Source organism: Megascapheus bottae, chromosome 6 (genome assembly GCF_031878675.1).
Source record: "Megascapheus bottae isolate mThoBot1 chromosome 6, mThoBot2.hap1, whole genome shotgun sequence".
NCBI classification, from domain to species: domain Eukaryota; kingdom Metazoa; phylum Chordata; class Mammalia; order Rodentia; family Geomyidae; genus Megascapheus; species Megascapheus bottae.
In genome coordinates this window covers 26263046-26290763 of record NC_143514.1, presented here as the reverse complement: position 1 = coordinate 26290763, position 27718 = coordinate 26263046, and the positions used below count along the sequence as shown (strand labels likewise).

The window sequence follows — 27718 nt, the reverse complement described above, 5'->3', positions numbered from 1 at the left end:
GACAGCGTCTTCAACAAATGGTGCTGACAGAACTGGTTAAGCACCTGTAGAAAACTTAAGGTTGGATCCTTATATGTCACCCTGTACCAGAATTATTTCCAAATAGATCAAAGACCTTGAGGTAAAATCGGATATCCTGAAAACTTTACAGGAAGGAACAGGAGATTCACTAGGGCTCCTTGGCACAGGTCAAAACTTCCTTAATGAAAGCCCAGAAACACAACAAATTAAAGAAAGTTTGAACAAATGGGACTGCATTAAACTGCAGAGCTTCTGTACGGCAAAAGACATAGCTAGCAAGTTAAATAGAAAGGCCACAAATTGAGAGAAGATCTCCACTAGCTATTCAACAGACAAGGGCCTCATATCTAAAATATACCTACAGCTCAAAGAATTGAATCTTCTCAAAAGTAAATCCTCGGGCTGGGAGTTTGGCCTAGTGGTTAAAGTGCTTGCCTAGCATGCATGAAGACCTGGGTTCGATTCCTTGGTACCACATACATAGAAAAAAGCCGGAAGTGGTGCTGAGGCTCAAGTAGTAGAGCTCTAGCCTTGAGAAAGTCCAAGGACTTTGCTCAGGCCCTGAGCTCAAGCCCAGGACTGGCAAAAAAAAAAAAAAAAAGTAAATCCTCAAAGAAATAGCCATTAAATTAAATGCCGGGCTAAAGCCTTGAAGAGAGACTTCTCTGAAGAGGAAATAAGAGTGGCCTATAGATATGTAAAAGAAAAAAAAAGAATGGCCTATTGATAGACACAAGAAGAAAAGCTCAAAATCTCTGTCCATTGAAGAAATGCAAATCAAAACAACTTTGAGATTCCACCTCACCCCAGTTAGAATGGCCATTATCAAGAAATCTAATAACAAATGCTATCAGGGATGTGGCCAGGAGGGATCACTACTACATTGCTGGTGGGCGTGTAAACTAGTTCAACCTCTATGGAAAGTAGTATGGCAATTCCTCAAAAGACTGAACATAGAGCTCCCTTGTAACCCAGCAATTTCACTGCTTGGCATATACCCAAATGTCCAGAAATAAAGCCATACTAAAGCCACTAGTACAACAATATTCATGCAGAATTATTTACCATAGCTAAGATATGGAATCAACCCAGGTGCCCCTCAGTAAATGAATGCATCAGGAAGATGTGGTATTTATACACAATGGAATTCCATGCTGCCATCAGAAAAAAATGACATCAAACCATTTGTAAGGAAATGGAATGTCTTGGAAAAAAATCATATTTAGTGAAGCAAGCCATACCCAAAGGAACAAAAGCTCCATGTTTTCCCCCATTTGTAGCAGTTAGTATGAATCTAGGTTTCTCTTAGCAGATCAAGAATTAATGACCCCACTACTTGACAAATGTAACTGTAAATGTTCTTTACGTTACCCCTACAATAAAATATAATAATAAAAGAAAATACCTAGCTACTCTCAGAGGCTGAGATGTGAGGATTGTGGTTCAAATCCAGCCAGGCACTAAAGTTGGTGAGACTCTTATCTCCAATTAACCACTAGAAAAATGGAAGTGGCACTGTGGCTCAAGGGATAGGGGGGTAGCCTTGAGTTTAAGAGCTCAGGAGCAACACCCAGGCCCAGAATTCAAGTCCCAGGACTGCCAAAAAAAAAAAGTATTTTCAGCCCGAGTATGAAAATGGAAAGGGACAACTTGATGAGACTGGTCTGGGAAAGGGAAGAGGGAGAATGGCAGAGAAGTGATTATAATCAAGAAACACTGTAAACACAGATTTGTCAAGACAAGACTCCATTGTACAACTAATAGATTTTTGTTTTAAAGACAAAAATTTAACCTCTCATGCATGGCAGTTTTCTTCAGCTCAAGATGCCAAAGGCATGCAAATGAGTTTGTTATTCACACTGTAGTAGTTTGAATTTGTATTATGTACAGTTCACTGTGTGGGAAGAATTGTTAAAAGAAGATCTGTCTGATTTTTATTTTGGTTCTCCTTTTCCCCCCAAGAGCTAATCGGAGATGCTATACTTTAAGGTAAAACTGTTAAAGAGAGTATAATACTAGTTAATTCTTATATACATATAAATAATAAAAGTGACCAATGGAGGTAGTTCAACTAAATAGCTCCAACAATGTCACTAAACAGCCACAGTTCAGTCAAGCAAATGATACAGTAGCAGCCAAGGAATTCAGAAATAGAAATTCATCCCTCTTCCTGATTCCTCATAATGAAAACCAATAATAAGCACATATTCTATATGACAGTGATAGAGAAAATATAATTGTTGAACAGCAAGTATTGTCTGTATATCTTTTAAACCTCAGAATAAAACATAGACAGCAATGCAAGATTATTTCTAATGGTATTGACAGGACAGAAAACTCCTCCTATTAGTAACACAGAAAGAAAGAATGGTCACACAGCAATTTTCAATGTTACAAGTCAATAATTTGAAGATATATGAGAAATCAGCTTTAAATATAACATATAGCCCAAATCTATTGTAAACCCATATAATACAAAGAACTATTTAAAACTACAGCAAATCATTAAAGTATTTATTTAATGAAACAAAAGTCCTGATTCCTGGGTGTTGTTATTCTGAAGGTTCTCTGTAGAGAGAATGAAATTGAGATTTCATCTCACTGACTTCAGAAACATACAAATAAATGATCCAAGGGTGAGATGAGTAGCAAACAAAGTCGCTAGGATCCTCACCCAGCATTGTAGTTGCATTACATAGTTCTTGCTGGAATTATGATAAAATTACAAATTTCAGAAATCCTTTCTAAAGAGGAATTTTCCTCCTGATGTATTTCTTTCTGCCCCTGTGCAATGTCTATAATCACAGACATGCAATTCTGTCTTCTGATAAATTACCATGAATATCTGTTGCACGTCATGCATTCCATCCAGGAACCTTACATGTTCAAGGGTTAAAAATTTTTTAAAAATGGGGCTAGTGGTAGAGTGCTTGCCTAGCATGCACAAAGATCCGAGTTCGATTCCTAGGTACCACATACATAGAAAAAAAAAGCCAGAAATGGTGCTGTAGCTCAAATGGCATATGCTAGCCTTTAGGATAAAGCCCAGGGACAATGCTTAGGCTCTGAGTTAAAAGCCCCAGGACTGGCAAAAAAAATTAAAAATAGGTACTTTATACAATTTCTGATTTAGACCTGCATGGATCCTTATTATATTTCATAATTGTTACTTAGATAATTTTCCTATACTAGAATTTGAGATCGTGGGAAATGATGTTATTCACAATGTGGTTCTTTTGTTAGGTAGCATAGTTTCTGATGCCCAGCTGATACTCAGCATGTACGTTAAGATAAAATTATATGGGATGGCCAAGAAAAGCAGGCCTAAAAGGAATAACTTTTATGTACATATTAAAGCTCACAACCTTTTGTACACTAATTAAAACTTTTAGTTATAAATTCTACATGGTTTTCTGATTCCTCTTTATTAAAACACTAAATTTGAAGGATTCTTTTCTCAGAAATTTGTCTTGAATGTGATTTCTCATCACCCCTCCAGGCTTCTTGTTCTAAACCTGTATGATCTCCAGTAACTGTCTTAATGAATTTTGCCACAGCCAAACAAAACTCCATCTTCCATAATGCTGTCATGGTCAACTCCAATGCCACAGAGCTGATATAGCCAACTCCATAAAATGTAGATCCTTTCTCATTCTTTATTTCAGAATGCATATCGATTCCATCACAGAAAGGGTGGCAGGCAAACCCTCATGCATGACACCCTAAGAATTTAGAGTCTGGCTCATTCATATACATGTTTACATGCATCTTGTATTACTTGTTCCATTTCTTATAGTTACCATCAAATGGTTGGGACTGGATAATGTTATTTAAAAAAAGTAGTTTATGGTTTTGAATCTTTTTTCATATATTTTTTACTGTAATTGATAGAAGGGTTACATGATATTTGCCAAATAGACGGTGAAAGGTATCAATGTATGTGAATTAATGCACCTTCTATGGTTTGAATCTTTAGAAGTATGGTAGCATCGCTCAGCTCTGGTGGAGGTATCATGGTGGATGCCCTCATGGTGGTACTAGATGGGATAGTAAGAGATCAGATCACCTAAGGGCTAGAATTACATGAAAGGACAAGACTGACACTTTCTGTAACAATCATCTTGAGATAATTAACCAAGGGCTCTGTGAGAATAATTTTGTTCCATTCCTGTCTCCCTAGGACCTAGAATAATCTCTTCTGAACTCTGACTCTTAAAGGCCCCACTACCTTTATGTTAGCACATTGATGGCCAAGTTGGCCACCAATCTTGGGAAATAAGCCACACTCAAAGCATAGCACACTCCCATCCATGTTCAGGAGTGCTGATCTTCTCTTTCCCCTGAGAACTGAAAGGAACCCTCTCATTCTGATATTCCTTGTGCCTAGAACCTTCCTTTCTGCTGTTGAAATTCTGCTTATGTATCAAATCACACCTGACAGGCTCTTTTCCAGTGTAGTCTTTTGTCACACACTACTGTATCACTAGCCTGCATATAATACCTAATAGTGATTGCATATGTGTGTGTATGAGAGAGAGAGAGTCCCATCCTTCAGAATAGGAGCTCTTCATACAGTTAGCACACTGCAGTAGTATTACCAAATAGTGCTTGCTGAATAATAGCTTAGTATTTATGGGGCTTAACAGTTGACCACTTTCAATTAATTAGCCCTGCTTGATTCAAATCAGAAGTAGCCAATTATAATCTGCATTTATCATTTTTCTTTCTATCTTCTTGTTTCAGAAAAAGAAAAAAAACATGTACAATATAGTTCTGCCACGTTAATACTTAGCTGTTCCTAACAGGGAAAAAATGAAGATTGGTGTTACAAATGGCTCAATTTTTCCTTCTAGTCATACAATCAGCCCTCATTGCTTAGAGTGAGGAAGGTTTGGGGGATTGAACAACCACCCTGTCCTCTTGTCCACAAGTTGTTACCTACAAAGGGACAAGGAGATAGTAAACAAGGTCTGAAAGTGTGTGCTGGGAAAGACCTGGAGGGCAGCCCCGAAATGGCTATGGGAGCTCTTAATATCAGTAGATTTGTTCTCTTCAGGGAAGAAAAAAAGGAGATGTGGAGAGTACGGCAGACACGGGAACGTTATAGAACGCACCTCACACCACTAGGTAAAGTCATGACCCAGGAGTGCAGGTGTCTTGCTGCTGAAACCAGGTCATCTGGCATCTGAGGCTCTTTGACCAAAGATACGCTTCCTGATGATGTAAATTTTCTGTCATCTCCCAGTCCATTCCATTTCAGGCCACCAAGGACAAGGACACCAAGAAACTAATGGCTCCATTGTTTCCGCCCAGGAGGTAACTGATTCACACCAAGAGATCAGAGTGGAATGCCAGGAAAGGAGGTCATAATTTGGGGACAGCGCCCCTTTCCTCTTGAGATAGCGTAGGTGGGCAGCCTCTCTACTCAGATGACATGGGGGGGTGTCACGGGTGTGTGTCCTTGGTGTGTGTGACCAACTCAGTGTATACCCCAAACATCCTTACTGAATGGATAAAGATCACTATGGGGCACTTCAGATATTCGGATGCTAATTAATTATTTTCATTTATTTTCAGAGATTAGTGGTGTTTTAAGGAGGAAGTTTGAACTCCAGGCCACAAAATTTGTTGGGCTGGCACTTTACTTACTACTTTAGCCACATCTCCAGTCCATCCTTTTGCTGATTGAGGATTTTAGGTCCTCTGGCAGGACTGGTTTGGATTATGATTCTCCACTGGACTTTAGCCTCTGGAATAAGCAGGATTACATACGTAGGCCATCACCAGTGCTGGACTGAGTTTTATAACCAAAGGATAATTCTGTTAGGCTTAGTCACAAAACAGCGCCTTTCTAATCATCTGCAGGATACTTTGTAAGAGTAATGTTTGCTACTTTCTTCACAAGGCTTTCACATAGACAAAGTTAATCATTTAAAAACAAACAAAACCCTATTAGTTCATTGAACCACCAGGAGTGGAGCCCACAGTATCACCACCCATCTATTAGCTATAGAATCTAGTAAGTAGGCTCTCCAAATTGTAGGAACTTCATTTCATTTTCCTCAAATTTTGGTGAGTTGATTTGGTAAACCCTATCTTCTGGAAATGTACTCTCCAGTGAACAATTACTTAGATCTGATCTGTAGAGAACCTGTGGAAATACCCATCATGTACAGGAGGAATCAGAAACAACATCAGGGCATTACAGAAATTCAAGTAGAATCCTGTGTTTACCAGAACACAAAATAATCTGAATAGCTACCAGTTGCAAAGGATGGATCATGTACTTTCTGCCTAGGTCACCGCTGCTAAGGCCATTGAGATTGTAGGCCAATTGGCTAATAAAAAATCAGTCTTGGAATTTAAATAAGGCAGAAATGAAATCACTTCTTTCCTTTTCTTATAACTATATGAAATGGGAGCATTAGTTAAAACAATCAAAATAGGTGACATTCTCTTCATGTTCTTAGAGACTACATGACAGAGCTTCACCTGAGAAAATTTGAAGTTGAAGGACATAAAAGTTAGAAATGATAGGATGAAACAATTTGGCAACTAGATATAAGTAATATTGGACTGACAAACGAGGGTAAAGAACAAACTCTAGCTAGTTCTGAAGTCTTCTGTTTATTTGTACTGCTTTATGGCAAGTCTATTACTTCAGTTTGGTGGGTGAAAACTGAATAGAATTAGATGAATTAGTTTATTTTTTAAATCCATTTAATTTTTCCCTGAATTTGAGTTTTCCTTTGTACTTTCTACATTATGATGTAAAACATTTACTAAATGAATATCAATTTGAGCTAAAATATTAGGTTGTAATAATCTACCTATATTTAGCCTAAGGACTAAGTGATTTTCTGTATTCACATTTTCATCATTTTAATGAAAATGAAGTAATATGCTGAAATGGTACTTCCTTAGATTGTATGAAGGTTTATATAATCTGAATTTTTCATATACACTATCATATACTTTTCCTATCAGATGTATTATGAACATGCAGATGTATGAATATTTTTACTGCTAACAGCATGCTGCAGATGTATAAATTATGTTTCTTGATCTTTTTAAAGTATCTCATTCTTACACAAGCAACAACAGAGCTATATCAGAACAAAGCATAAATAAATACGCAGAATTTTGTGGTTATCATGGAAGGTTTCCGTTACCACAGTGTCTAGTTAATACATAGGAGGAAGTTCATATCTATTTACTCATATTCTTGAGACAAAAACTAGAATGAGCAATTCTTTCAAAGTTGGAAAACTACCTTGTCAAAGTGGTGTCTGTTTCTGAGTAATAGTCAATATATTCTTCAGTCTTCAAAGATATTTTTATAGACATAAAATAGTTTATCTCATTATAATTAATTGTATTATATCATAATACAATTCAATATTACTCCCTGAATATAATGAATAATATATATACATATATATATATATATATTGCCAATCCTGGGGCTTGAATTCGAGGCCTGGGCACTGTCCTTGAACTTTCTCAAGGATAGTGCTCTACCACATGAGTCATAGCACCACTTCCCTCTTGTTTATTTTGCCAGTCCTGGGACCTGAACTTGAGGACATGGGCCTTATCCTTGGACACTTGTTGCTCAAGCCTAGTGCTCTGCAACTTGAGCCATAGTGCCACTTCTGGCTTTTACGCCTATGTGGTACTGAGGAATTGAACCTAGGGCTTCATGCATGCTAGGTGAGCACTCTAACACTATATGCTACGCTCCTGGCCCACTTCCTACTTTTTCTGTATGTATGGTACCAAGGAATGAATCCCAGAGCTTTGTGCATGTCAGGCAAGTGTTCTACCACTAATCCACATTCCCAGCCTGGTATACACTATTTTTAAAGGTGGACATTCAACACTCTTTTGCATTGTATAAAATTGAATTGAACATTAAAAAATTATTAAGGATTACAAAATGCTGGCATGTTTAAAAAAAACAGCACAGGGGTGGGAATATGGCTTAGTGGTAGAGTACTCACCTAGCATGCATGAAACTCTGGGTTCAATTCCTCAGTACCACATAAATAGAAAAAGGCAGCAATAGCACTGTGGCTCAATTGATAGAATGTTAGCCTTGAGTAAAAGAAGCTCAAGGACAATACCCAGACCCTTAGTTCAAGCCCCAAGACAGGCAAAAAAAAAAAAGACACAGAAACACAGATGACATGACAGATGTCATGATAAATATTGTCTCCTAAACTAACATGGCAAGCCTTGAATAAATGCCAGCTTTGTAAGTCATCCACAAATGGACCTTGATGTTTATACAACACTTCCAGAAAGGCCATAATATTTTGCTAAATTCTTATCTGTTAATTTGACTTTGACTGTTACTAGAGACAGTCTTTTGTCATCTAAGGCCTAATAAATGCATATGGGCTTTCTGGATGGTATACTGACCACATTCTGAAGAATTTTACATTATTTGCAAATCATGATTATGTTACAAATGTCTTCCTTCTTGAACCTCTGGTTCAAATAGTTCTCTAACTGATCCAATTCACAAGTGGCAGGTCCTACTAAATTCCTTGCACTACTTAAATTTCCACGCTGTTCGTTTTACAGTGGAGATGATTGAGCTCAGGGTCTTGTGAAGGCTGCATTCCAGTCCCTGTCCTGTACATTCTCAGTGCATCCTAGAATACTGCAGACTTGGGAAGTAGGGAGGTTGTTGTGGTAGTTGAAAGGTGAAAACTCCATCAATTTTCACACTGTCTTCTGAATTGTTTAGATTATGGTGATCAGCACTGTCGCTATGCTCCGGACAGAGTGACCATTCGAGACTGACGCTTTCCAAATGAACTTGAAAAATCTATTACCATGTTGTCTACAAACTAGTTTAGTGGGAAGTGGAGGTATAGCTCAAATGGTCAAGTACCAGTATTGAGCAGAAACGAGGGACAGCACCCAGACTTTAAGTACCAGTACCTGCATACATGCACACACACACACACACACACACACACACACACACACACACAAACCTTACAGTTCATTTTATTTTGAAGAAACTACCACTAGTTTTCTAAGACTAGAAATTAGGACTATTTTATTTTGTAATTAAAATTTTTCTGTCATCTAATTAAATGTAAGTATATATTAAATTATATATTTCTAATATATGTGAAATTTTGTATGTGTATAGCATCTATAAAATTACTTGATAAAATGAGATACATTAGCATACATATTGGTGTTATCTTTATCTATCATTAAGAAATAAAATATAAATCCTTTGTAGATTGTTTTATCTTTATAAGAATTGTATACACTTTTTAACTCAAGCTCTGTAACTACTTGGTTTTTAGTTACAAAATGCAAGGAACATACATACATTAAAATATTCAGTCCAAGGTAGGACTTTTATCAAAAATGCTACCTCTCCTTAAAGAAAAGCTAATCTGTAGTGGAGTTATAACTCAGTGGTAGAGTACTTGCCTAGAAATGCAAGGCCCTGAGTTCAATCACCAGTATTGCAAGTAAACAATCAGAAATACTATTCTAAATCTATTATATATAACTATCTTAACAATATTATGAGGGCAATAATACCAAAATACCTTTCCTTTTGTGGCTTAGTGTCTTGTTTCAACAATGATAAGATTATGAATCCCTTAAAAATAATGAATGCCATATATGAGATACCAGCATATTTCTAACCAGATTAGTAATTCTACTAATTATTTATTAGTAACTAAATGTAACTCACATTGCCAGAAAGATACAAAAATATCACTTCTATGTTTTAGAACAATTGGGAGAGGAGATGTAAAAGTTTTGTTGATTTGGCCTGATTTTTATTTATAAAAGTAGAATTTTCCCTTTGGGCCAATTTGGCCTAGTGGTAGAGGGCTTGCCTAGCATGCCCAAAGGCCTGGGTTCAATTCCTTGGTACCACATGCACAGAAAAAGCCTGAAGTGGTGCTGGTGCTGTGGCTCAAGTAATAGAGTGCTAACCTTGAGAAAGCCCAAAGTCAGTGCCTAGGCCCTAGGTTCAAGCTCCTAGGACAGGCAAAAAAAAAAAAAAAGTAGCACTATCCAAACAGGAGCAAAAATTACTGTGGAAAGATATCTCATTATCTTGAGTGCATAATTGGGAGCAATCTCATACTCTGTTATTACAGTGTGTGTGTGTGTGTGTGTGTGTGTGTGTGTGTGTGTGTGTACGCACGCATGTGTGCAGGAACACATGTGTGTGTCCACATGCCACATGCACGTATATGTGTTTAGGATACAGAAATAAGTATGTGATGACATATGGCTGTGTGTTAACTTTTATCTTATAACAACATGTCTGAGTAACTGCAGTAATTTCACCACAGAGATATCACGTGCTGGAGCATGACACCCCAATGCAAATTGCACATTGTGTTGACATTTCAAGCATATTTTCTACAACAACATTTGTATTCATAAACAGGTAGTAAAGCACAGGGGGATAATTTGAGTCATGATTCATGTTAGCAAATGGATGGCTTTCAAGCTAATGCTCCAACCCAGGCTCTTCTGCAGGTCTATTCATATTCAGAAGCTGTAGCACGTACAGCTGTTAGTGTAGGGACTGCCTAGTGCAGGCCCAAGGTAGCTGCTATTTGACAATGCTCTCACTACTCATTGTAAGGTAAGTCTTCTGGGTCATTTAGGAATTATTAGCCAGGATATAATTGATGTGTTTGTAATACAATATTTTATAAGCTAGTAATAGGGGGAGGGCTGGAACTAATTCAATAAAAGCTTCAGTGGACTCTAGATAAATTAGCCCAGTTAATACAAAATGTGTTCTGATGTATATACCATATTGCTATTTACAATAGAGAAAACATACCAAAATGTCAATGATCACAAAGTGTACAAAGTTTTAATAACCAGTTTTTGTCTTTGCCTGGTATTTGCAGCCGTGCATCTTGCTTTAAATGAATACACCATTAATGCTTTTTTAGGTTCCTAAAACTATCAGCCAAAAATTGAACTTGATCCAATATGGTATTTTATTTAGGTTTTATTCTTGCTCAGGCAAAATTACACAAACATAAAATTCAAAGAAAATTAATGTTTAAAATGCAGAAATTCTTTTATCTTGACTTTGTCCATGCAAAAATCTTCAAAAAGAATTTAAAGAAGAAAAAAGAAAAATAGAAGGAACAAAAGAAGCAGCATAAGGAAAAATAAACTTTTCTCCATGAGTGTATTTCTAAGTTTTAAATTTATTTACAAGACATTAGTCCAAAATATTTATATATCTAATAATTAATATTTATATCATATATCCCTTGAAAACATATTTCTTAATATTAAAAGAAAAGCAAATATTTAAAAATCACCAGATAAGAGGAACACAATAAACTGTATAGTTACATTTTTGTTATTGTTTAGCTATTATAACCAAGTAAACTAAGATTCAAAATGTAAATTAGCATTACAGAAAAGAAAATGAAAGCATTTTATCACTCTTGAGGTATTTTCTATTATTTTAAAAAGAATATAAATTTAAGAACAAATCACAGTTTTACACAAAGTTAAATGAAAGATATGAATCTATTAGGTTTTTGGTACTCTTGAAAAAGTATTCAATATTTTTTTAGATTCTTTTACACTGAATGACTTTGAAATGTTAAAGAAGAAAACATTGTTATTCACTTATGTAAAAAAATCTTAAATTTCAAATTGGTAGAATTTCATATTACCCTACTTTCCAATGTAACAAAGGAAAAAAATGAAATAAAATCTTTGTTTGGTTTAGATGTATCTACTTTAGCAAAAAATATTAGGTGGAAATACAGCAATGCTTGAGCAGGTTGCAGTTTCTATTCTAGCGAAAAAGAAATAATGGTAATTTCTGTGTACTTAGGTCTAATTAGTCCTATGATAAATTTTTATATATTTTTGCAGCTTATCAGGAATATTTAATTATATCCTTGACAGAGATTACTATTGCTATTTCCACATTTGATCCTGTTACAATTGCAGTTTTGTACATTTAAAGTAAATGAAATGTTAGTGACATAAAAATTGTTTCACATAAAATCAATCCAAATCTGAATTACATCAGGACCTTCAATAAATTACAGAAATAAATGATAACTCATCTACAAGACTGGATTATTAATTGGAAATCTAATATACAGCCTCAAACTATATTTGTAGGTAATAACTTAAAGTAAAAAGTTATTTCTCTTAGACAATCCAGGAAATGATTCCAGGCTTACAGATTTAGAATCAGTCCAGTCTTAAGATGCATCAACGGAGCAAGGACATGGTTTTGCATAGCAGAATATAATAGGCTTTCATAGCAAGTAAGCCAAATTTCCTTTCAAAATAACCTGGTGAAATTAAATAGCTATTGGGGTTTTTCAAATCAAATTTTCTCTCTTAGAAGACAGAGACTTGTTCTTCTATGCTGTTACTGTTTTAAACCTATGGGTTATATATATGTGTATATACATACATACACATATGTGTACGCGTACATATGTATATGTACATATGTGTGCATATATGTGTATGTGCATATATATGTGTACATTTGTGTATATGCATATATCAAGGAACAGTTTGTATCTCTAGAGCAATTCTTAGCCTTTGGAGATTCATTACTGAGACTTCTCTTCGTTGTTCATTAGGGAGTAGCACTATAACAGGCATAGACTACCACCTACCCGTAGCATTCATAAATAATAAACACATGGCTTTTATCCACAACTTTATCCTATCAGACTCAATCAGTATACCTAGGCAAATGTGGGCAAAAAAATTCTATTACTTAATGTAAGGTCAGACTTTATGTAAATGAAATTTGTCCATGAAATAGCTGGATCGTTGCAAACATTTCCATTTTTTTTCTTAGCTCCATATGTGGGGTGGGGGATGGGGAGAATTTCTCTCAGTTTTGAGCATTCTAACATGTTTTGTCTTAATTTTTAAGGTGATTCTTGTATTATTAAAGGCAGAAGTTTTAATTGTGAGTTAAGGCTAACACAAATGAATGGCCAATAAACTAAATTGTGTTCCTTAGGAAGAATAACTCACTAATATCTGACTCTTCATGATCACATCATGAATTTATAAGAACTAAAAATACTTTGAAAAAGGCCTTACTTGTTGACCATGCTTACAGTGATTTTGTAATGCCCCATTTTAGATTGCTTTTATCCTAAGAAATCTATAAAATATGTATCCCTAAAACTGATGCAGATTTCCTCCATCCTGACACATGACTATGTGCACAGAGACAACTACAGACCGTCTAGGATGCACCAGTAAAGAAAGATCTCCACTGGAAAATGGAGGTTAGGCAGTCAGAAAGAATCAAATCACTAGCAAGTAAGATAGGGAAGAAAATGTATTCTTTCGGTCGAAGACATCCAGAAAATGGTTTAAAAAGCAAACTATACATTGCTCACAACTGGTCTGTGACCTAATCCAGAACATATTTTTCCCTCGTAGTCTCCCTTCTGCCTTGGAAATCCCTTCTGATTTACTGGAAAGAGCATTTAGAATATGCGACAGGGGGAAACATGAATGAAATTTGCAAATCATCAGCATCTAGGAGGAAAACCAAGGGGAAAGAAGTTGAAGTGAATACTGTACTTTCTCCAGAGTTCAATCAATGACAGTGGTATTTGTATTTTTCTAAAAAAAACAGAGCGCTCATTCATTGGTTTTGGAACTGCAAGCAAGAAAAGTATGTAAACTACTATGAATTGTATGCAAAGAAGTGTGAGGCAGGAATAAAATGCTATACTACACTTTGGCTTAAAAAGAAAAAACAGTATTTTTCACTCAAGGGTGTCTTAATGGCCAGTAATATGAGGTCTCTGTAATCACTCTTCCCCAACCTGTAGATTATTCTCCAGATTCAAATGAGATACTACTGTTATTACACTTGGCAATGAAAATTGGACTCAATATTAAGAAACTAAAATCTATGAAAGATACAAATGAAAATAAGTGGTATGAGACACAAAAGTCATATAGAAAGATTTTGTCATTGCCTTCATTTTCCGTTGCTTGGCTTGACTCATTATGCAAAGTAAAAATAAGAGCTACTTTTTCACATCGTTTTAAACCATCTAGATTGTCTTCCATTTGAGATAAGCATGTAATCTTAACGGATGCTCACTGAAAATATACATTATTCTGAGTAGCTAAATTGCCACATGAAAGTTTTGGAGGATCAGTCTGGGATATTATCTAGTACCTTACAGTGTGGTACACTTATGATGAACCCTTTTAATACTCCATATAACAATCAAGCAACACCAGGCTTCTAAATCTTCTAAATCTTTTGTGTTTCATTTTTAAATGAAGGCTATAAGGAAGAGAACTAATAAGATATTATACTAACAATTGTTTTTCAAGTCAAAAGCAATATTATCTAGAAAATATTTTAGTGCTGTAACTGGATCTTAAAGATCAATTCTATTTCATATACTCTGCAGCAAAAATAACATTTCTAGTAGGAAGGGATTAATTATAAACCTAGCAAATTCTAGACATTCACATATTTGTGTAAACAATTTTCAACATGGTTTATTACATTTCCAGAAATGTTAGGCTTTATATACTATGTTTTCTGCTAATTCTTCTTTCATATATTATAATAAATATATGTTATTGGAGTGCACGTGTGTGTGGATTTTTACACACATATGTCATATATACATAAAACAGCACTTAATGGTGACTTTCTTTGCATGTTCAACTTAAGAAAATAAATGAATTGCTATTATGCCTAACTCATGGCAATCTTCCTTTCAGTTTAAAAATGGCCATATCGAGGTGTAAACAATGCATTGGAGCGAGTCAATCCAGTTGAACTGTATCTCATGTGGAAGCTTGGTGTTCTCATGAAGTATTGGGTACTTCCTGGTAGCAAATACCTAAACACAATGTACAAAACAATAGACTGTTACACGCAAGACACTTTTAGCTAATAACCAAAGGGTTATATGATTAGTACTAATGTATATTCCATAAAAAGTATTACTATAACCAGCAATGCAATTTCATATGAAAGTTTCCTAACGAAAGTTGGGGAACATCACAGAACTTCCTTCAAAGAGTTGAATACAGATGCAACATATGATATTAATACCCCAAGACCTCCTTAAAGAGTCATCATATTCAAAATTCAATAAAAAGTATGTGTGTTCATTGAGAATGCATTATCAGTCCCAGTAACAGTTTCTTAAAACATGGGAAATGAGAATTTGATAGGCCACAGTAACAATTACTATTGTTAACCTCAAAGAAGAAATTAAGGAGTAATATTGATAACTAAAAGTTTCATATTCTTAGACCATATAGTGTTTATGAGTACAAGTTATATGCAACTTCAAAAAATGTAATATTACCAGATTTTAGAAACACAAGATACTGGATACACCATATAACATATCTATCAAGGCATCTCCTGAGACAATAGCTCATAAACTATTAATATTTATATAGTAAAATTCATGAATACTAACAGAAAAACAGACAAATAATGACTATAAGGAATTCATTCAACATCAGTTCAGGTCACATTTAGCAACAAATGAGTTTTCCTTTTTTATTGAAAGCTTTGGAAATTAGGAATTTCAAGTAATAAATCACAGACACTTAAAAACCCTACATAAGCATTATGCAGTACAGTACAATTTTATGTCTAGAAAGAAGTGGTCAAGTAAAACTACATGAACAAATGCAAACTGACAATATTATTCAAAGTATGAATCTTAGAAAGGGGAAAAGGACATGATATGAAATCTGCACAGAGATTTGAGGAATTTCCAAGAGAAGAAGGAGCAGTAGACCGAGACTGGTAATTAGCAGTGGTCTTTGAAAACCAATGGTACAGTATCAAATGATTTATTTTGTTTTCACTTGATACTAGGATTCTCCAGAGACAGTAACATAAATCTACAGATGTTTGAAAAAAGTGAAAGGCAAGAATATTATTAGCTGCCTGCCCTATAAGTCTAATAATACTGGTACCTATGATGCATCTCTGTCAATGAAAAATTAGATTTATGTGGCTTCATATGAGTTTTACAGGAAGTAGTGGATTTATTATAATCAAACTGCATGCAATATTCAGAATATAATAGATTTTCCACAATATCCACAAACATTATATCATCAAGAATTATCTAATAATGTCCACTAAATCTTTTACCTAATATCGCAAACTATAAATAATTGCTCAAATTGTTAAGTTAATAGAGCAGTAAAACAATATACAACAAATTAAATCAAAATTCCATAATGGGTGATGAATAATGAAACAACTGGTTTTTCACATCACGGATTATATAAATAATTTTCTTAGCATTACTTGGGTAGTTTATGTGTATTAATTATTATGTCAAAAGCTAATGGAGTTATGGTGATTAATCTGGTACCTTTTGCCACAAAACAAGCCTTTCCTTTCTATTTAGGACAAAGGTATAAAATAAAGTGTTCGATCTAAACCACTATCTAATATTAGCAGAGAGTTATTCTACCTGTTTTTTTAACTATATCAAGGATGACCCTGATAATTATTCATTGCACAGAATAATTTCTATCAACTTTTTTCAAAACTACTGCTTCCACAAACATTACCATTGACATTTTAGTCATAGTCATATCAATTTCTTTTGTTTTGAGACAGTCACTATGTATAGTGTAGGTTGGCCTTAAACGCATGACTCTTCTGCCCTGAGTCTCCTGAGTGCAGTTATTACAGGTATACTCCAACATTTCCAGCTTCACGAAAACTTTTAAGCTCAAACTTTGGCACATGAAAAAAGTACCAATAGCACAGAGTTCAGAATCCCAGCTAACTCACACAATTAGATAAATCTTATTTCCTATAGGCTCAGCACTATAGGCAATTGCTTTACAAATATTAACTCATTTGGTTCTGGTAATAATTCTGTAAAGCATATTTTATTCTTAACTACATCTTGTAGGTGAATAAGTTTCATGAGGCATCTGGGGATTAGAGGTCTTTACCATGGTCACCCAGCTAGTAAACGTCCAGGCTGGCACTCAAGGCCATGCAGCAGCTCTGACAGCATGTCTCCGTACTCTGCCCTGCACTATCCTGACAACCGCCCACAACTGCCCATGTATACAAAGCCCACTTTCAAAATTTGAGTACAGTTATCATATAATTGTTTCCAGAAAAATGAGTCATAAAATAATCTAGGAGAGGAAAAATAGTATATATGCCACAAACCTAGACTTTTAAATAGAAGCAAAGTTAAAACAGTTTTAAGGTTAATTAATAAGAACTGCAGTATGAACTTTAAAAAGCATACAAAATTACACTGCAAAAAAAGAAACCTGCTTTGCTAAGAACCTAAAGCCAATGCTGTGAAATATTTGAAAGCATTACAGACATATGCAATAGATTATTTGCCTTCATATCCCCATTAATATCTCTTGGGAGATACCACACTAGCTGAATATCAAGGATTATTTTCAAAATGTTTTTTGGATTCTTTTCTATGAGTAGACTTAAACAACACAATTTCATTTCTTTAAACAGTTTATCTCAGGGAAGTATTACAGACTAGAGTTTGTGTGAAGTACAAAAGAAAAGTGAAAAAGGTTGCAGCCTTATTTTGTGTTTCTAACTACTGAACAAAAATAACTCATAGCTACTATGTTCCTGGAGCAATGTCTCAGCTGATCCTATCTTCACAAACCCATCACATGTGCAGGCATACACCTATTTGAAACTGCTCCATGTGGAGTGTGTGTGGCATATTATTGCTGATCACAGAGAACAGCTAGAACATTTTAAGAGCAGTGTGGAACTGATGGCGACCTTCCTGGAATTGGATCAGGACAAATGATTTTCTTCAAAGAAACCCATGTTCTGGAATTTGGGAAATAATGTCAAATAAAGATCAACAGAGTGAATAAGCGTCTATGTTTCTTGAGAACTTTTATTGCAGTAACATTACAGAATATGAGCAGAGCCTGGTAGTGCACTCCTGTAATCTCACCACTTGAACTCAGGAGGCTAGGGCAGAAAGATTCCACTTACAGGAATACCTGGGCAACATAGCAAAACAAACAAACAAACAAAAAACACAAGGTGGAGGACATAGAAAAAATGGAGGGTGGTTATAGAACAGTGAATGTCATACATGGACCATTACTAATTGTACAATTCAGAGCATTAAATTCACTCACAATCTTATATAACCATTACTAACCATTCCAAAACATTTTCATCTTCTCAAGCAGGAACTCAACTAAATATTAAATAATATATGCCCCTTCCTCTCCTTCTGGGCTAAGATGTAGCTCAGAAGTGGAGCAGCTCTTCAGCATGGATAAAGTTCTGGGTTCAATGCCAAACACTAAAAAAAGGAAATTCAGTTTTTCATTTCCTTCCTTACTAACTCAGTCTACTGGAATTTCCAGACTATGAGTTTGTCTTTTTTACATACTTCCTATCAGTGGAATTGTCATGCTTGTCTTTCTGCTAATTAACTTCGTGTTTCCAAGTCCTATTCTTGTCTTACCATGTATCAGATTTTGTTCTGTTTTCTGTTGACTAATGTTTCCATTGGGTGTACACGGCGTGTTTTGTTAATCTATTCACTTGTTGACAGACATCTGAGTTGTACCCACCTATTGGCTACTGTAAAAATGTTTCTGCAAACACTGGAACTGGCATCTTTTTGAGTCCTTGCTTTTTAGTTTCTGGATATATATATTTAGCAGTGTAATTCCTAGATCCTATGATAAATTTATATATAGCTTTTGCAGAACTACCAAACTATTTTCCACAGCTGCCACACTAATGTACATTCTCACTGACATCATTTAAAGATTCCAAATTCATATCCCTGCTGACATGCAATACTTTATACTCTCATATAAGCCATTTTAATTGATGTACATTATTCTCTGATTTGAACTTTGGTTTTGTGTGTGTGTGTGTGTGTGTGTGTGTGTGTGTGTGTGTGTCTTTATGTCTGTATGTGTCTGTGTATGTGGGGTAGGGGTGTGCCAATCCTGAGTCATGAACTCATGGCCTAGGCATTTTGCTCAAGGCTGGAATATTACCATTTGAGTCATAACTGCACTTCTTTCACTTTTTTTCTTTCTTTTTTCTTTTGGTGGTTAATTGGAGACAATAGTCACATGAACTTCCTGTTCTAGATGACCAGAACCCAATCCTCAGCTTTCAGTCTCTTGAGTAGCTAGATGTAAGCCACTGACTTCAAGGTTAACTTTGATTTGTAAGGGAAAGATTGTAAGCCCTGGTTTGAGTACCACCTCAATATACTGGTACATTGGTAACTGTGACACTTAGCCTCTATACACCTCATTTTTCTTAGTTCTGAATAACAAAAAAGCTATCTGTTATGCTCCCCTCATAGAAAACAGAACCAATAAAAGGGTTCATAAATGAAATATTTATTATCATATATTCATGTATATGTGTCTATATGTATATATATACACACACATATACATACCTATATGTATATATGACCAACAGTCTTACTAGATAGGTAGCTGCAGAAGCATCCCTACTTTGATATAGACATATGAAACTATTTTAGCTTAAGGCTATGAATGGTACCCGGTAGTTTCTTCTTTTTGTTTCCTTTTCCTTTTTCATTTCCTTTTTCTTTTCCTTCCCCCCCCTCCCCTGGTTGTGGGACTTGAACTCTGGGCCTGGGCTCTGTCTCTGAGCTCTTCAGCTCAAGGCTACTGCCCTACTCTTTGAACCACAGCACCACTTCTGCTTTTCTGGTGGTTAATTGAAGATAAGTCTCACAGACTTTAGTGTCCAGGCTGGCTTTGAACCACCATTCTCAGATCTCAGCCTCCTGAATAGCTAGGATTACAGATGTGAGCCACTGCCACCAGCTTCCTTCCACTTTTTATTTTCATTTTTCCCTTTCTTTATTATAGAACTTAGTAGATAGTACTTAAAATCCTACCAATTTTGTTTAAGATTGTCTTAGCTATTCTTAATACATGGGATATTTGGGGGGGGGGAATTGTCATTTGATTTTTATTCTAAGTGTAAGAAAAACTTTTGGCTTTCATTGCCAAAGCCAAACAAAAATTAAAATCTACTATAAGTTACATTATGATTATACTGAATTAATAGAGGGAGCTATGTGATATTAAGAATGGTGATTCCAAATGACAAATTAGGTATTCCCTTTTTGTACACTTTTTAAAGTTACTTCTTTCATATCCTTTGTTAGAAAAAATTACTTATGTGAAATTTAACTTTATAGCTGTTTTTGTTATATAGTAAATTAGATTTGAGTTTTCCATACTGACTCATCACAGTTGTTAAATTTACCTGATTCATCTATGGATTTATTTATATTTGTATGACCAAAATCATATAATGATTCTGGTTCTTTTTTCAAACTCCATGTCATTCACTTCTTTTGTCTTCCTCCTTGAAACAGCAAAAACTTCTAGTGCAATTCTGAACAGAAGTAGTGAATATAGTCAATTTCCTCATGCACATTTGAAAGGGATAACTTTCAACTTTTATGTATGTTTATTATAACATTTCTATAGCTATATTTTTATTAAACAATTTATTAACATCGATTTTAACATCATACTGCAAATGACATGTTTAACAAACAAGTATTCAAGAAGGGAATCTCTATATACGACCTCTGGCATTTAGATTTTAGAACATAATTGAAATTAGGCTGAGGGTTTGTATGTCATAGATACATATTAATCTATGTAATAAAACATCATGTCTATTGAGTCATAAATTTTTATGTCTATATAGTTGTGTTTATATTTCCAGTACCATGTCCATAGCATTGAATATGCAAATATTGAGTCCTTGCTCTTGTACTGTTTGGATCTAATAGCCACATATTAAGGATACCATGTGCCTTTTGTTCCTTTAGTCTTGACTTGTCTTGCTCAACATGATTGGCTCTAGATTCATCCCTTCCCTTCAAATGCCATTATTTTATCTTGTCTGTTGGCTATAAAGAATTCCATTGTGTGTATATATATATATATATACAATTTTTGTATCCATTTTTTGTATCCATTCATCTGCAGCAGGGCATCTAGCTATCTTTTATTGAACTTTTATTTCTTTATACTCTAGCTGGCTAAGCAGTTTACAAAGCATGGATCTATAGTTCATTCTATTGAGTGGTTTCTATCTTCTGAAATGATCATCTATTCCATTGTTTTAGTAGCATACATTAATCACTGCTTAATGGTATATACTTTTCTTAAACTGATAAAAAAATGAGAAGTTGGTCATGAACCATTACCTTATCTCTGGGTTCTGTTTGCTAATTCTTGGTTTGAATTTTTCCATTAGGGAGGGTCACTATTCATTTTCCTTTATGTTTTGTATCCAAGGTACATTTGTCTCATTAAAAGAAGAAAATGAAATTCCTTCTTTTTCCATTCTCTAGGAGGGATGGAATTGACCTGTGAAACCATCTTAACCTGGTGGCTGAAAAGTAGCTTGTACTTCCTACAGCTTCTCCAGTAATTCTAGTTACAGTAGAATATAGAGTTGGTTGCAAGTACTCTAGAAGTGCACACTGTGTAACTCTTTGTGTGTATGTGTGTGTGTGTGTGTGTTTCCAATTGACCAGCTGGTTTATATAACAACTCTATTTGCATATTATTAGCCCACATAAAAGAGTGGCTTTGAACTTGTTGCATGCATTATTTTTATGACATTAAATGACTGAGGACCACTCTTTGCCATGTAATTAATACCATAAACTTATTAAATTCTCTTAGGAAATATTTTTATATCTTTGGCATAAATTTGACACCAATTCTATTCCTCTTCTAATTTTACAGATACATTAGCCAAAATGGCATTTTCTTATTAACTATCTGGGTCTACCTCATAAATATAAACTGTAGTTTTATAATTATTTAATTATTTATAATATGTATTTATAAACGTAAAAATAATATGTATGCTTCTTCATAAGTGAAATTAGCATGTTAATGATTGAGATCTTCCTATAAAGAAAAATGTTATAGATTCATTTTCTTATCCATGAGAGAAAAATTAATGTCTGAATGGATGAATGTGACTTAAATTAATTTACTTGGGCTTTAACAGCTAGATATTCATGGGAAAAATAATGTTTCTTTCCATCTATTCCTTAGGTTTCCAAGTGGAACTAACTTTCCAGAGTAGAAACTTCCTGGCCTCTTCCCCGGAACGGAGTTACCTGAGTAGCGTTAAAAAGGAAGAGTTCCTCATGGCTCAGCCCTTCTGCAAAGGGGATGCGTGCTCACCTGCCCCACTGCCATCACTAAAGGACCAGACTTTATCTTCAGGTATTGGTAATGGATAGCTTGGGTTGATCCAGCTCTGCCTTGGAATGGATAAGTTTAATTCTGGAATTCATTCAATATTAGAAAACTCATTAGGCTCATGTCTACACCAGGTCCCCAAGGTAATGTTGATCAGAGATAATGCTACATTTTGTGATAATCTGTCTGAATCCTGTATTTCTCTCTCAATAACTACAAACTTTGGTAGGAATGAAGGTAGATTATTGGCACCTTAAAATTCATATACTCACAATCCCGGAGTTATATAAGCACATAATCAGAAGTACAGAACTTAGGATTATAGGATCAGAAATAGCTGAGCTATTCAAGTACAGAAAATTAAAAGACCTAAACCAACTGTAAGGCCTACTGCTCATTCAATTTGCCTATAAACAAGCTACATGACCCACCAACAGAAACTGGGTTATGAAATCTGGTGTGGCAAGAGTGATAATGCAAAGTCAGAATGAATTCTTTCTTGTACTAGAATTTAAAGTACTCCTGATCATCCTTTAAAGAGAAGGTTCTTCATTTATATGTTTTTATTTTTAATAATGTTTCACTTCAATCACTTTGACCTATCAATAAGTTTTATTTAAATAATCTGCACAGGTCAAACAATTAAAGCGTTTAACATAACTTACATTTATGTAAGTAAAATAACAATAGTTAACTTTATCTCCTCCATTGTTGTGTCAATTATTATTTGAAGAAAAGTTAAAACAGGTTAGAGATCCTAAAAGCGTACAAGACAAGAGTCTAAGACAAACACAGCTTAAAAATATGTCTCTCAATACTTTTTGTGAAAAATATTCTGTGCTCTTCTACTACAATAAGTCATTTTGGAGAAAATTGGTTTTTATGATGCTCCCTGAAATGCTTTTAATAAATAGATCAATGTCTAGCCGCTTCAAGAAAGAAAATCTAAGCTACAGTCAGTTCATTAATCTCATTTAATCAACCTTTAACTGACTCTTTCCTTCTCTTTATTTAGTTTCACAAAGTTATGGCTTATATTCTTTTATCCCCAAAAGTATAATTTACACATGATAAAACTGAAGTGAAATAGTAATCTTTAATTCTACTAGGAATTACAATTGTCAGAAATTCGGAAGTGTACTTCTGTGATTTTGTAGCTTAAAAGCATCATTTTTTTCCTTACTTTTGGAAAACTACCTATCTTGACTGGACAACATTCTTAACACTTGATTCTGAAATGGAATGTGACAAAACTTCACCTCGCACAGATCTGCTTGGTGATGAAGGAAGTAGCAGAGGCAAATTGAACAATAAAATTAAATCAAAGGCATCTTCCACACTGAAGTAGGCTCAAGGATAAATGCTGAAATATCCCTATTGGGGAACAAAAGTTAAATTCATTACTAAAATTTGATATTCTTCCTTAATGTGAATTGTTTGATTGTTCTGAATAGTTCTATTGCCTTGCACTTGCTAGGCTGGTAGAATATCACTGAGCCTTGTACCTCCACCCTTGTTTTTTGGGGGGTGGGGTGCTGGTTATTTTCAGATAGGGTCATGCTTTCAGCCCAGGTACATGCCTACATTCCTACAATCCACTTATTTTAGGTTTCCTGTCATTGCTGGAATGGAAGGTGCACCTCTACATCCTGCTTAGCTACTCTCTGTTGAGATGCACTATCACAGACTGCCCAAACTGACCTGGAACCTTAATCCTCCCCATTCTCAGCTCTTCAAGTAGCTAGAATTATAAGCCTGAGCTATCAGGGCCTGGCTCTTCGTGGGTCTTTGAAATAAAAGGCATGTAAAGCAAATGAATTCATCTCTATCACCTCCAGTTAGTGATGGCTAACCTTGTTCAGTCACTCCAAAGGGAAATACTGTGTTAATTAAAAAGGATTTTTGTAGATGGTAGCATGTATGAATTTTCAGGTATTAGATGTTTCTCTAGCTATGGAAGCAAAAAGAGACTTTGTTGTAAACTGTGCTATGGCATTCCTTTCAATCAAACTCCCAGGACCTAGAGAATGGAAACCATTACCTGGAACTTCCCCAGTCAAGACCAAAGCCTGACAGTGATCCTCTTGTGTCCATCGTGTATTTGTAAACCACTAGTAGGCACTGTTTGCAAAGCTCGACCAGGCGCTGGCAACATTGGAGTTGTAAAGGAGTCACTACCTCCGGGCATTTACTGAATATACTCTCCCAAGAGGATCTGTTGACATGGAAATAAGACATGACTTCATGTTTGCTGTTAAAAATGGCAACAAGCTATATAGCACTTATCTTACAACCAGCCCAGAAAGGACAGTAGAAAGGGTCTCATACATCTGTACAGATGATGATGTTTGAAAGAAATTGAGATACATATAAGTTGGAAAATAACCTATATATTTGAGAACCTTGACAACTAAATTATATATTCTGTGTCTTGAAAGCCTTTGGCTCTGGCCAACTGCGGATAGCTAACAAGATGGTTTGTCAGCACCTCCTAAAAAGCAGTTACTCTGTGTTAAAGTGTTTCTAACATGCTCAGTGAAACATCTCAAAATTTCATGTTCTAGGAATTTGTATTTTCTTGGAATCTGTATTTAATGCGGCATTAAAAATAATAACACAAATAGATTAAACAGTTGCTACTGTTTACTTTATGAGAGAATTAAGATGTAATCCCTTGATTATGACTACATCCCTTTCAAAATATTCCCAGACACAATAACGTCCATATTTCTAGGACACTGGTTCTTTATTCTAGAGGTATATGTTACCTCAGAAAAGACTAACTTCTTGCAGTCCCAGTGTTGTTCTTCCCCCTTTAGCGTCATAAGCTTCTTCTTAAGTAGGTATAGTTCATATTCCATGGAAAAGACCAACTATTTGTACACACACGTGTTTATAGGTATTTGTGATATGTTAGTTTTAACAATTCCTAACTTCAACATCATGGCTTAAATCAGAAAACACATCAGCAGGAAAGATGGAGAAAATGAGATAGGGGGAAGATGGAGGGAGGGGAGAGAGAGAAAGGGGGGCAAGTACAGAGATAGAAACAAAGGGACAGACAGAGATGGAGAAAGAGATAGAGACATAGAGATGCAGACAGAAATGAGGACAGAAATGAAAACAGAGAAAGACATAGTCCTTAGTGTAAATGAAAGTCTTTGCAACCCTTGAAGCAAAAGTTGTTAGAGACTTGGTAAGAGTTCAAGTCTCACTTTACACAAACACATTTATATAATCCTCATTTTTCATAAAGGAAAAAAAATAAGAAAAATTGTTTCCTGAAAAACTGTACTTCTCAATGTGAAATTCAAACAGTCCATTTTTCAAACCTTGTATAAATATTTGATATATTTGAATCTTAGTAAAAGTCTTTAAACACCAAATTTTTTTGTTGAGTTTTTGTTTTGTTTTATTAGAAAGCTACTCTTAATTGTTTTTAGGACAAACATGGTTCCACAAAGAGAGCATATTATTAGTGGTGAGTTTTTTTTTTAAATAAGATAAGGAAACAAATTTTCTTCTGTGTTTTGAGATGCTCAGGTCCAAATATGATACTAGGGTTTTTGCCTTAACAAAGGAATAAGTATTTTTATTCAATAAATAATTATGTGCTAAATAAATTCAAATTAAAATGTAAAAATATACATAAGTATATGTATATTTATATACACACAGAGAGAGATCAAGTCATTTACCTAATGTAGTAAAGAAAAATATTGGAGAAAATATGTTAGGAAATATGTTTATAATTGATATGTCATAAAACAGCAGGCTCAGAGATAAAAATACTGTTCATATACATGACACTAGAAGCACTGTACTGTGCTTCCCAGCACTCTTCTCTCTACTGGAATTCTGAGTATGCCTATGAAAGGCTACCCTCCATTTTTGAGAAGGAGGGATTTTTTTATCTTCAAACTTTGGAACTATTTGATTATATCTACCACCAAATCACTCCTATTCAAAGAGCAGTTTTGAGATGGAAAAGAATAAAGATGGGAGAAAGAATAACTAAAATGGAGGAAAGATTAAAAGTCTTCTTTAATATTAATTTGATGTAACTTTCTAAGTTAGGATCAGTTCTGGCTTCTCATTCTCTCATTCTTTTTTTTTTCCCAAATATTCCAAGGTCCTACACACACTTGTTTCTGTCTTGCTTCAATCTGAGTGGATCAGCAGCGTGCCCTCTCCTGCTCCCCATCACCTGGCATAGATGAGTATATGTGAAATGTTTCCATACAACTGTAGCATCTCCACAGTCAATATTAACAACACAGTTTCATCAAATGGTAAGAGGAGATAGATACAGGTAAAAATACCCATTTTTTAAAATTCAAGAACACAGTTTCTTATCTGCCTCTGTCCTGAATCTGAATTTCAAAGAAATAGAAAAATACTTTTCCATAGAAAAATTAAATGATGATAGTTTCTTCTGGGCTCTCCCTAATCCACAGAAAAATCTGAAAGGAAATGGCTTAAATAACTTTTGTTTAGTGATATAATGGTAATATACTGACTACTAACAAGAGAGAATTAATGAAGGCCAAAAACTTTAAAATTCTAATACTATTTGGTAATTCAATCATTTGTACCATGTTACATTAAAACATTTAATAAAGAAACTAAAGCTCAAAAGTGACTCATTTCTTTTGTCTCTTAGAAATTTAATTAATAAGTGAGAGGTCAGAAAGCAGAGAGAATAGTTTTTAAATTTCCAGACAATAATATATCAACTGAACCAAAATCATCAAAAGAAAGACAAACAAAAGTAATGACAAGAATATGTCCAAATGAGGTCATTTCAGAACAAGAAGGTTCAGCTTTCTATTTTCAAGTTCTGTCAAGTTTGTTTTTAATCATAAGATGCTATTTTTAAAGCTACATGATAAATGCTTACAAGAAAATGCTTTTGACTAAAGAGTCCAAAACTAGATACTCTTCCTTGGGGATTCTATATCAGGATTTTGGCGGAAGAAGGGATTTTTTTTGTTTGGTTTTTGTGGATTTCTGCTGTTCATTTGTTTTTGGTAAAATACAGCCTGCCTCCTCCTCCTCTTTGTTTCAGATGTTAAGCTCCTGGTCTTCCTGCAGGTTTTGGCTGACCTGTCACTTCCCAAAGTCACTTTTACTAAGCCTCTCAAGCCTGAGTTTAAGTTCACACAGCCCTAGACTTTCCTGATCCCAGTGAAATATGGCATCATAACTTTATTCGTGAAGATCTCCAGAGCTACTCCCACAGAGAGATCCCATTCAGAATGTGAGGCAGCCCACACTCTGCAGGTCTGCCTGTGACTGAAGGGTTCTCAGGTAAGGGCATCAGCCTTGAAGAAGAAAAGAGAGGGATATGGCTATTTTCTGTTTGAAGCATCAGCAACCGCCCCCT

General features: G+C 35.0%; 1 protein-coding gene across 8 annotated transcripts in view; it reads right to left on the bottom strand.

Annotated features, from left to right (window-relative positions):
* Window positions 1-13677: 13677 nt before the first annotated feature.
* Window positions 13678-27718, bottom strand: part of Ttll7 (tubulin tyrosine ligase like 7) — a 122442-nt gene continuing 108401 nt past the window's right edge. For 3 of the 8 annotated variants that reach the window (XM_090334534.1, XM_090334533.1, XM_090334535.1), the window contains 2 exons: window positions 24374-24547; window positions 13678-14924 (listed from right to left, as the gene is read on the bottom strand). In XM_090334534.1, coding sequence (XP_090190660.1) covers window positions 14804-14924; window positions 24374-24547 — 295 coding nt within the window. In that variant the 3' untranslated portion in view covers window positions 13678-14803. Of the gene's footprint in view, window positions 14925-17950; window positions 18076-20359; window positions 20492-22314; window positions 22417-23591; window positions 23707-24373; window positions 24548-27718 lie in introns of those variants that run through there. The other 5 variants (XR_016535925.1, XR_016535926.1, XM_090334536.1 and 2 more) reach the window with 5 other exon arrangements.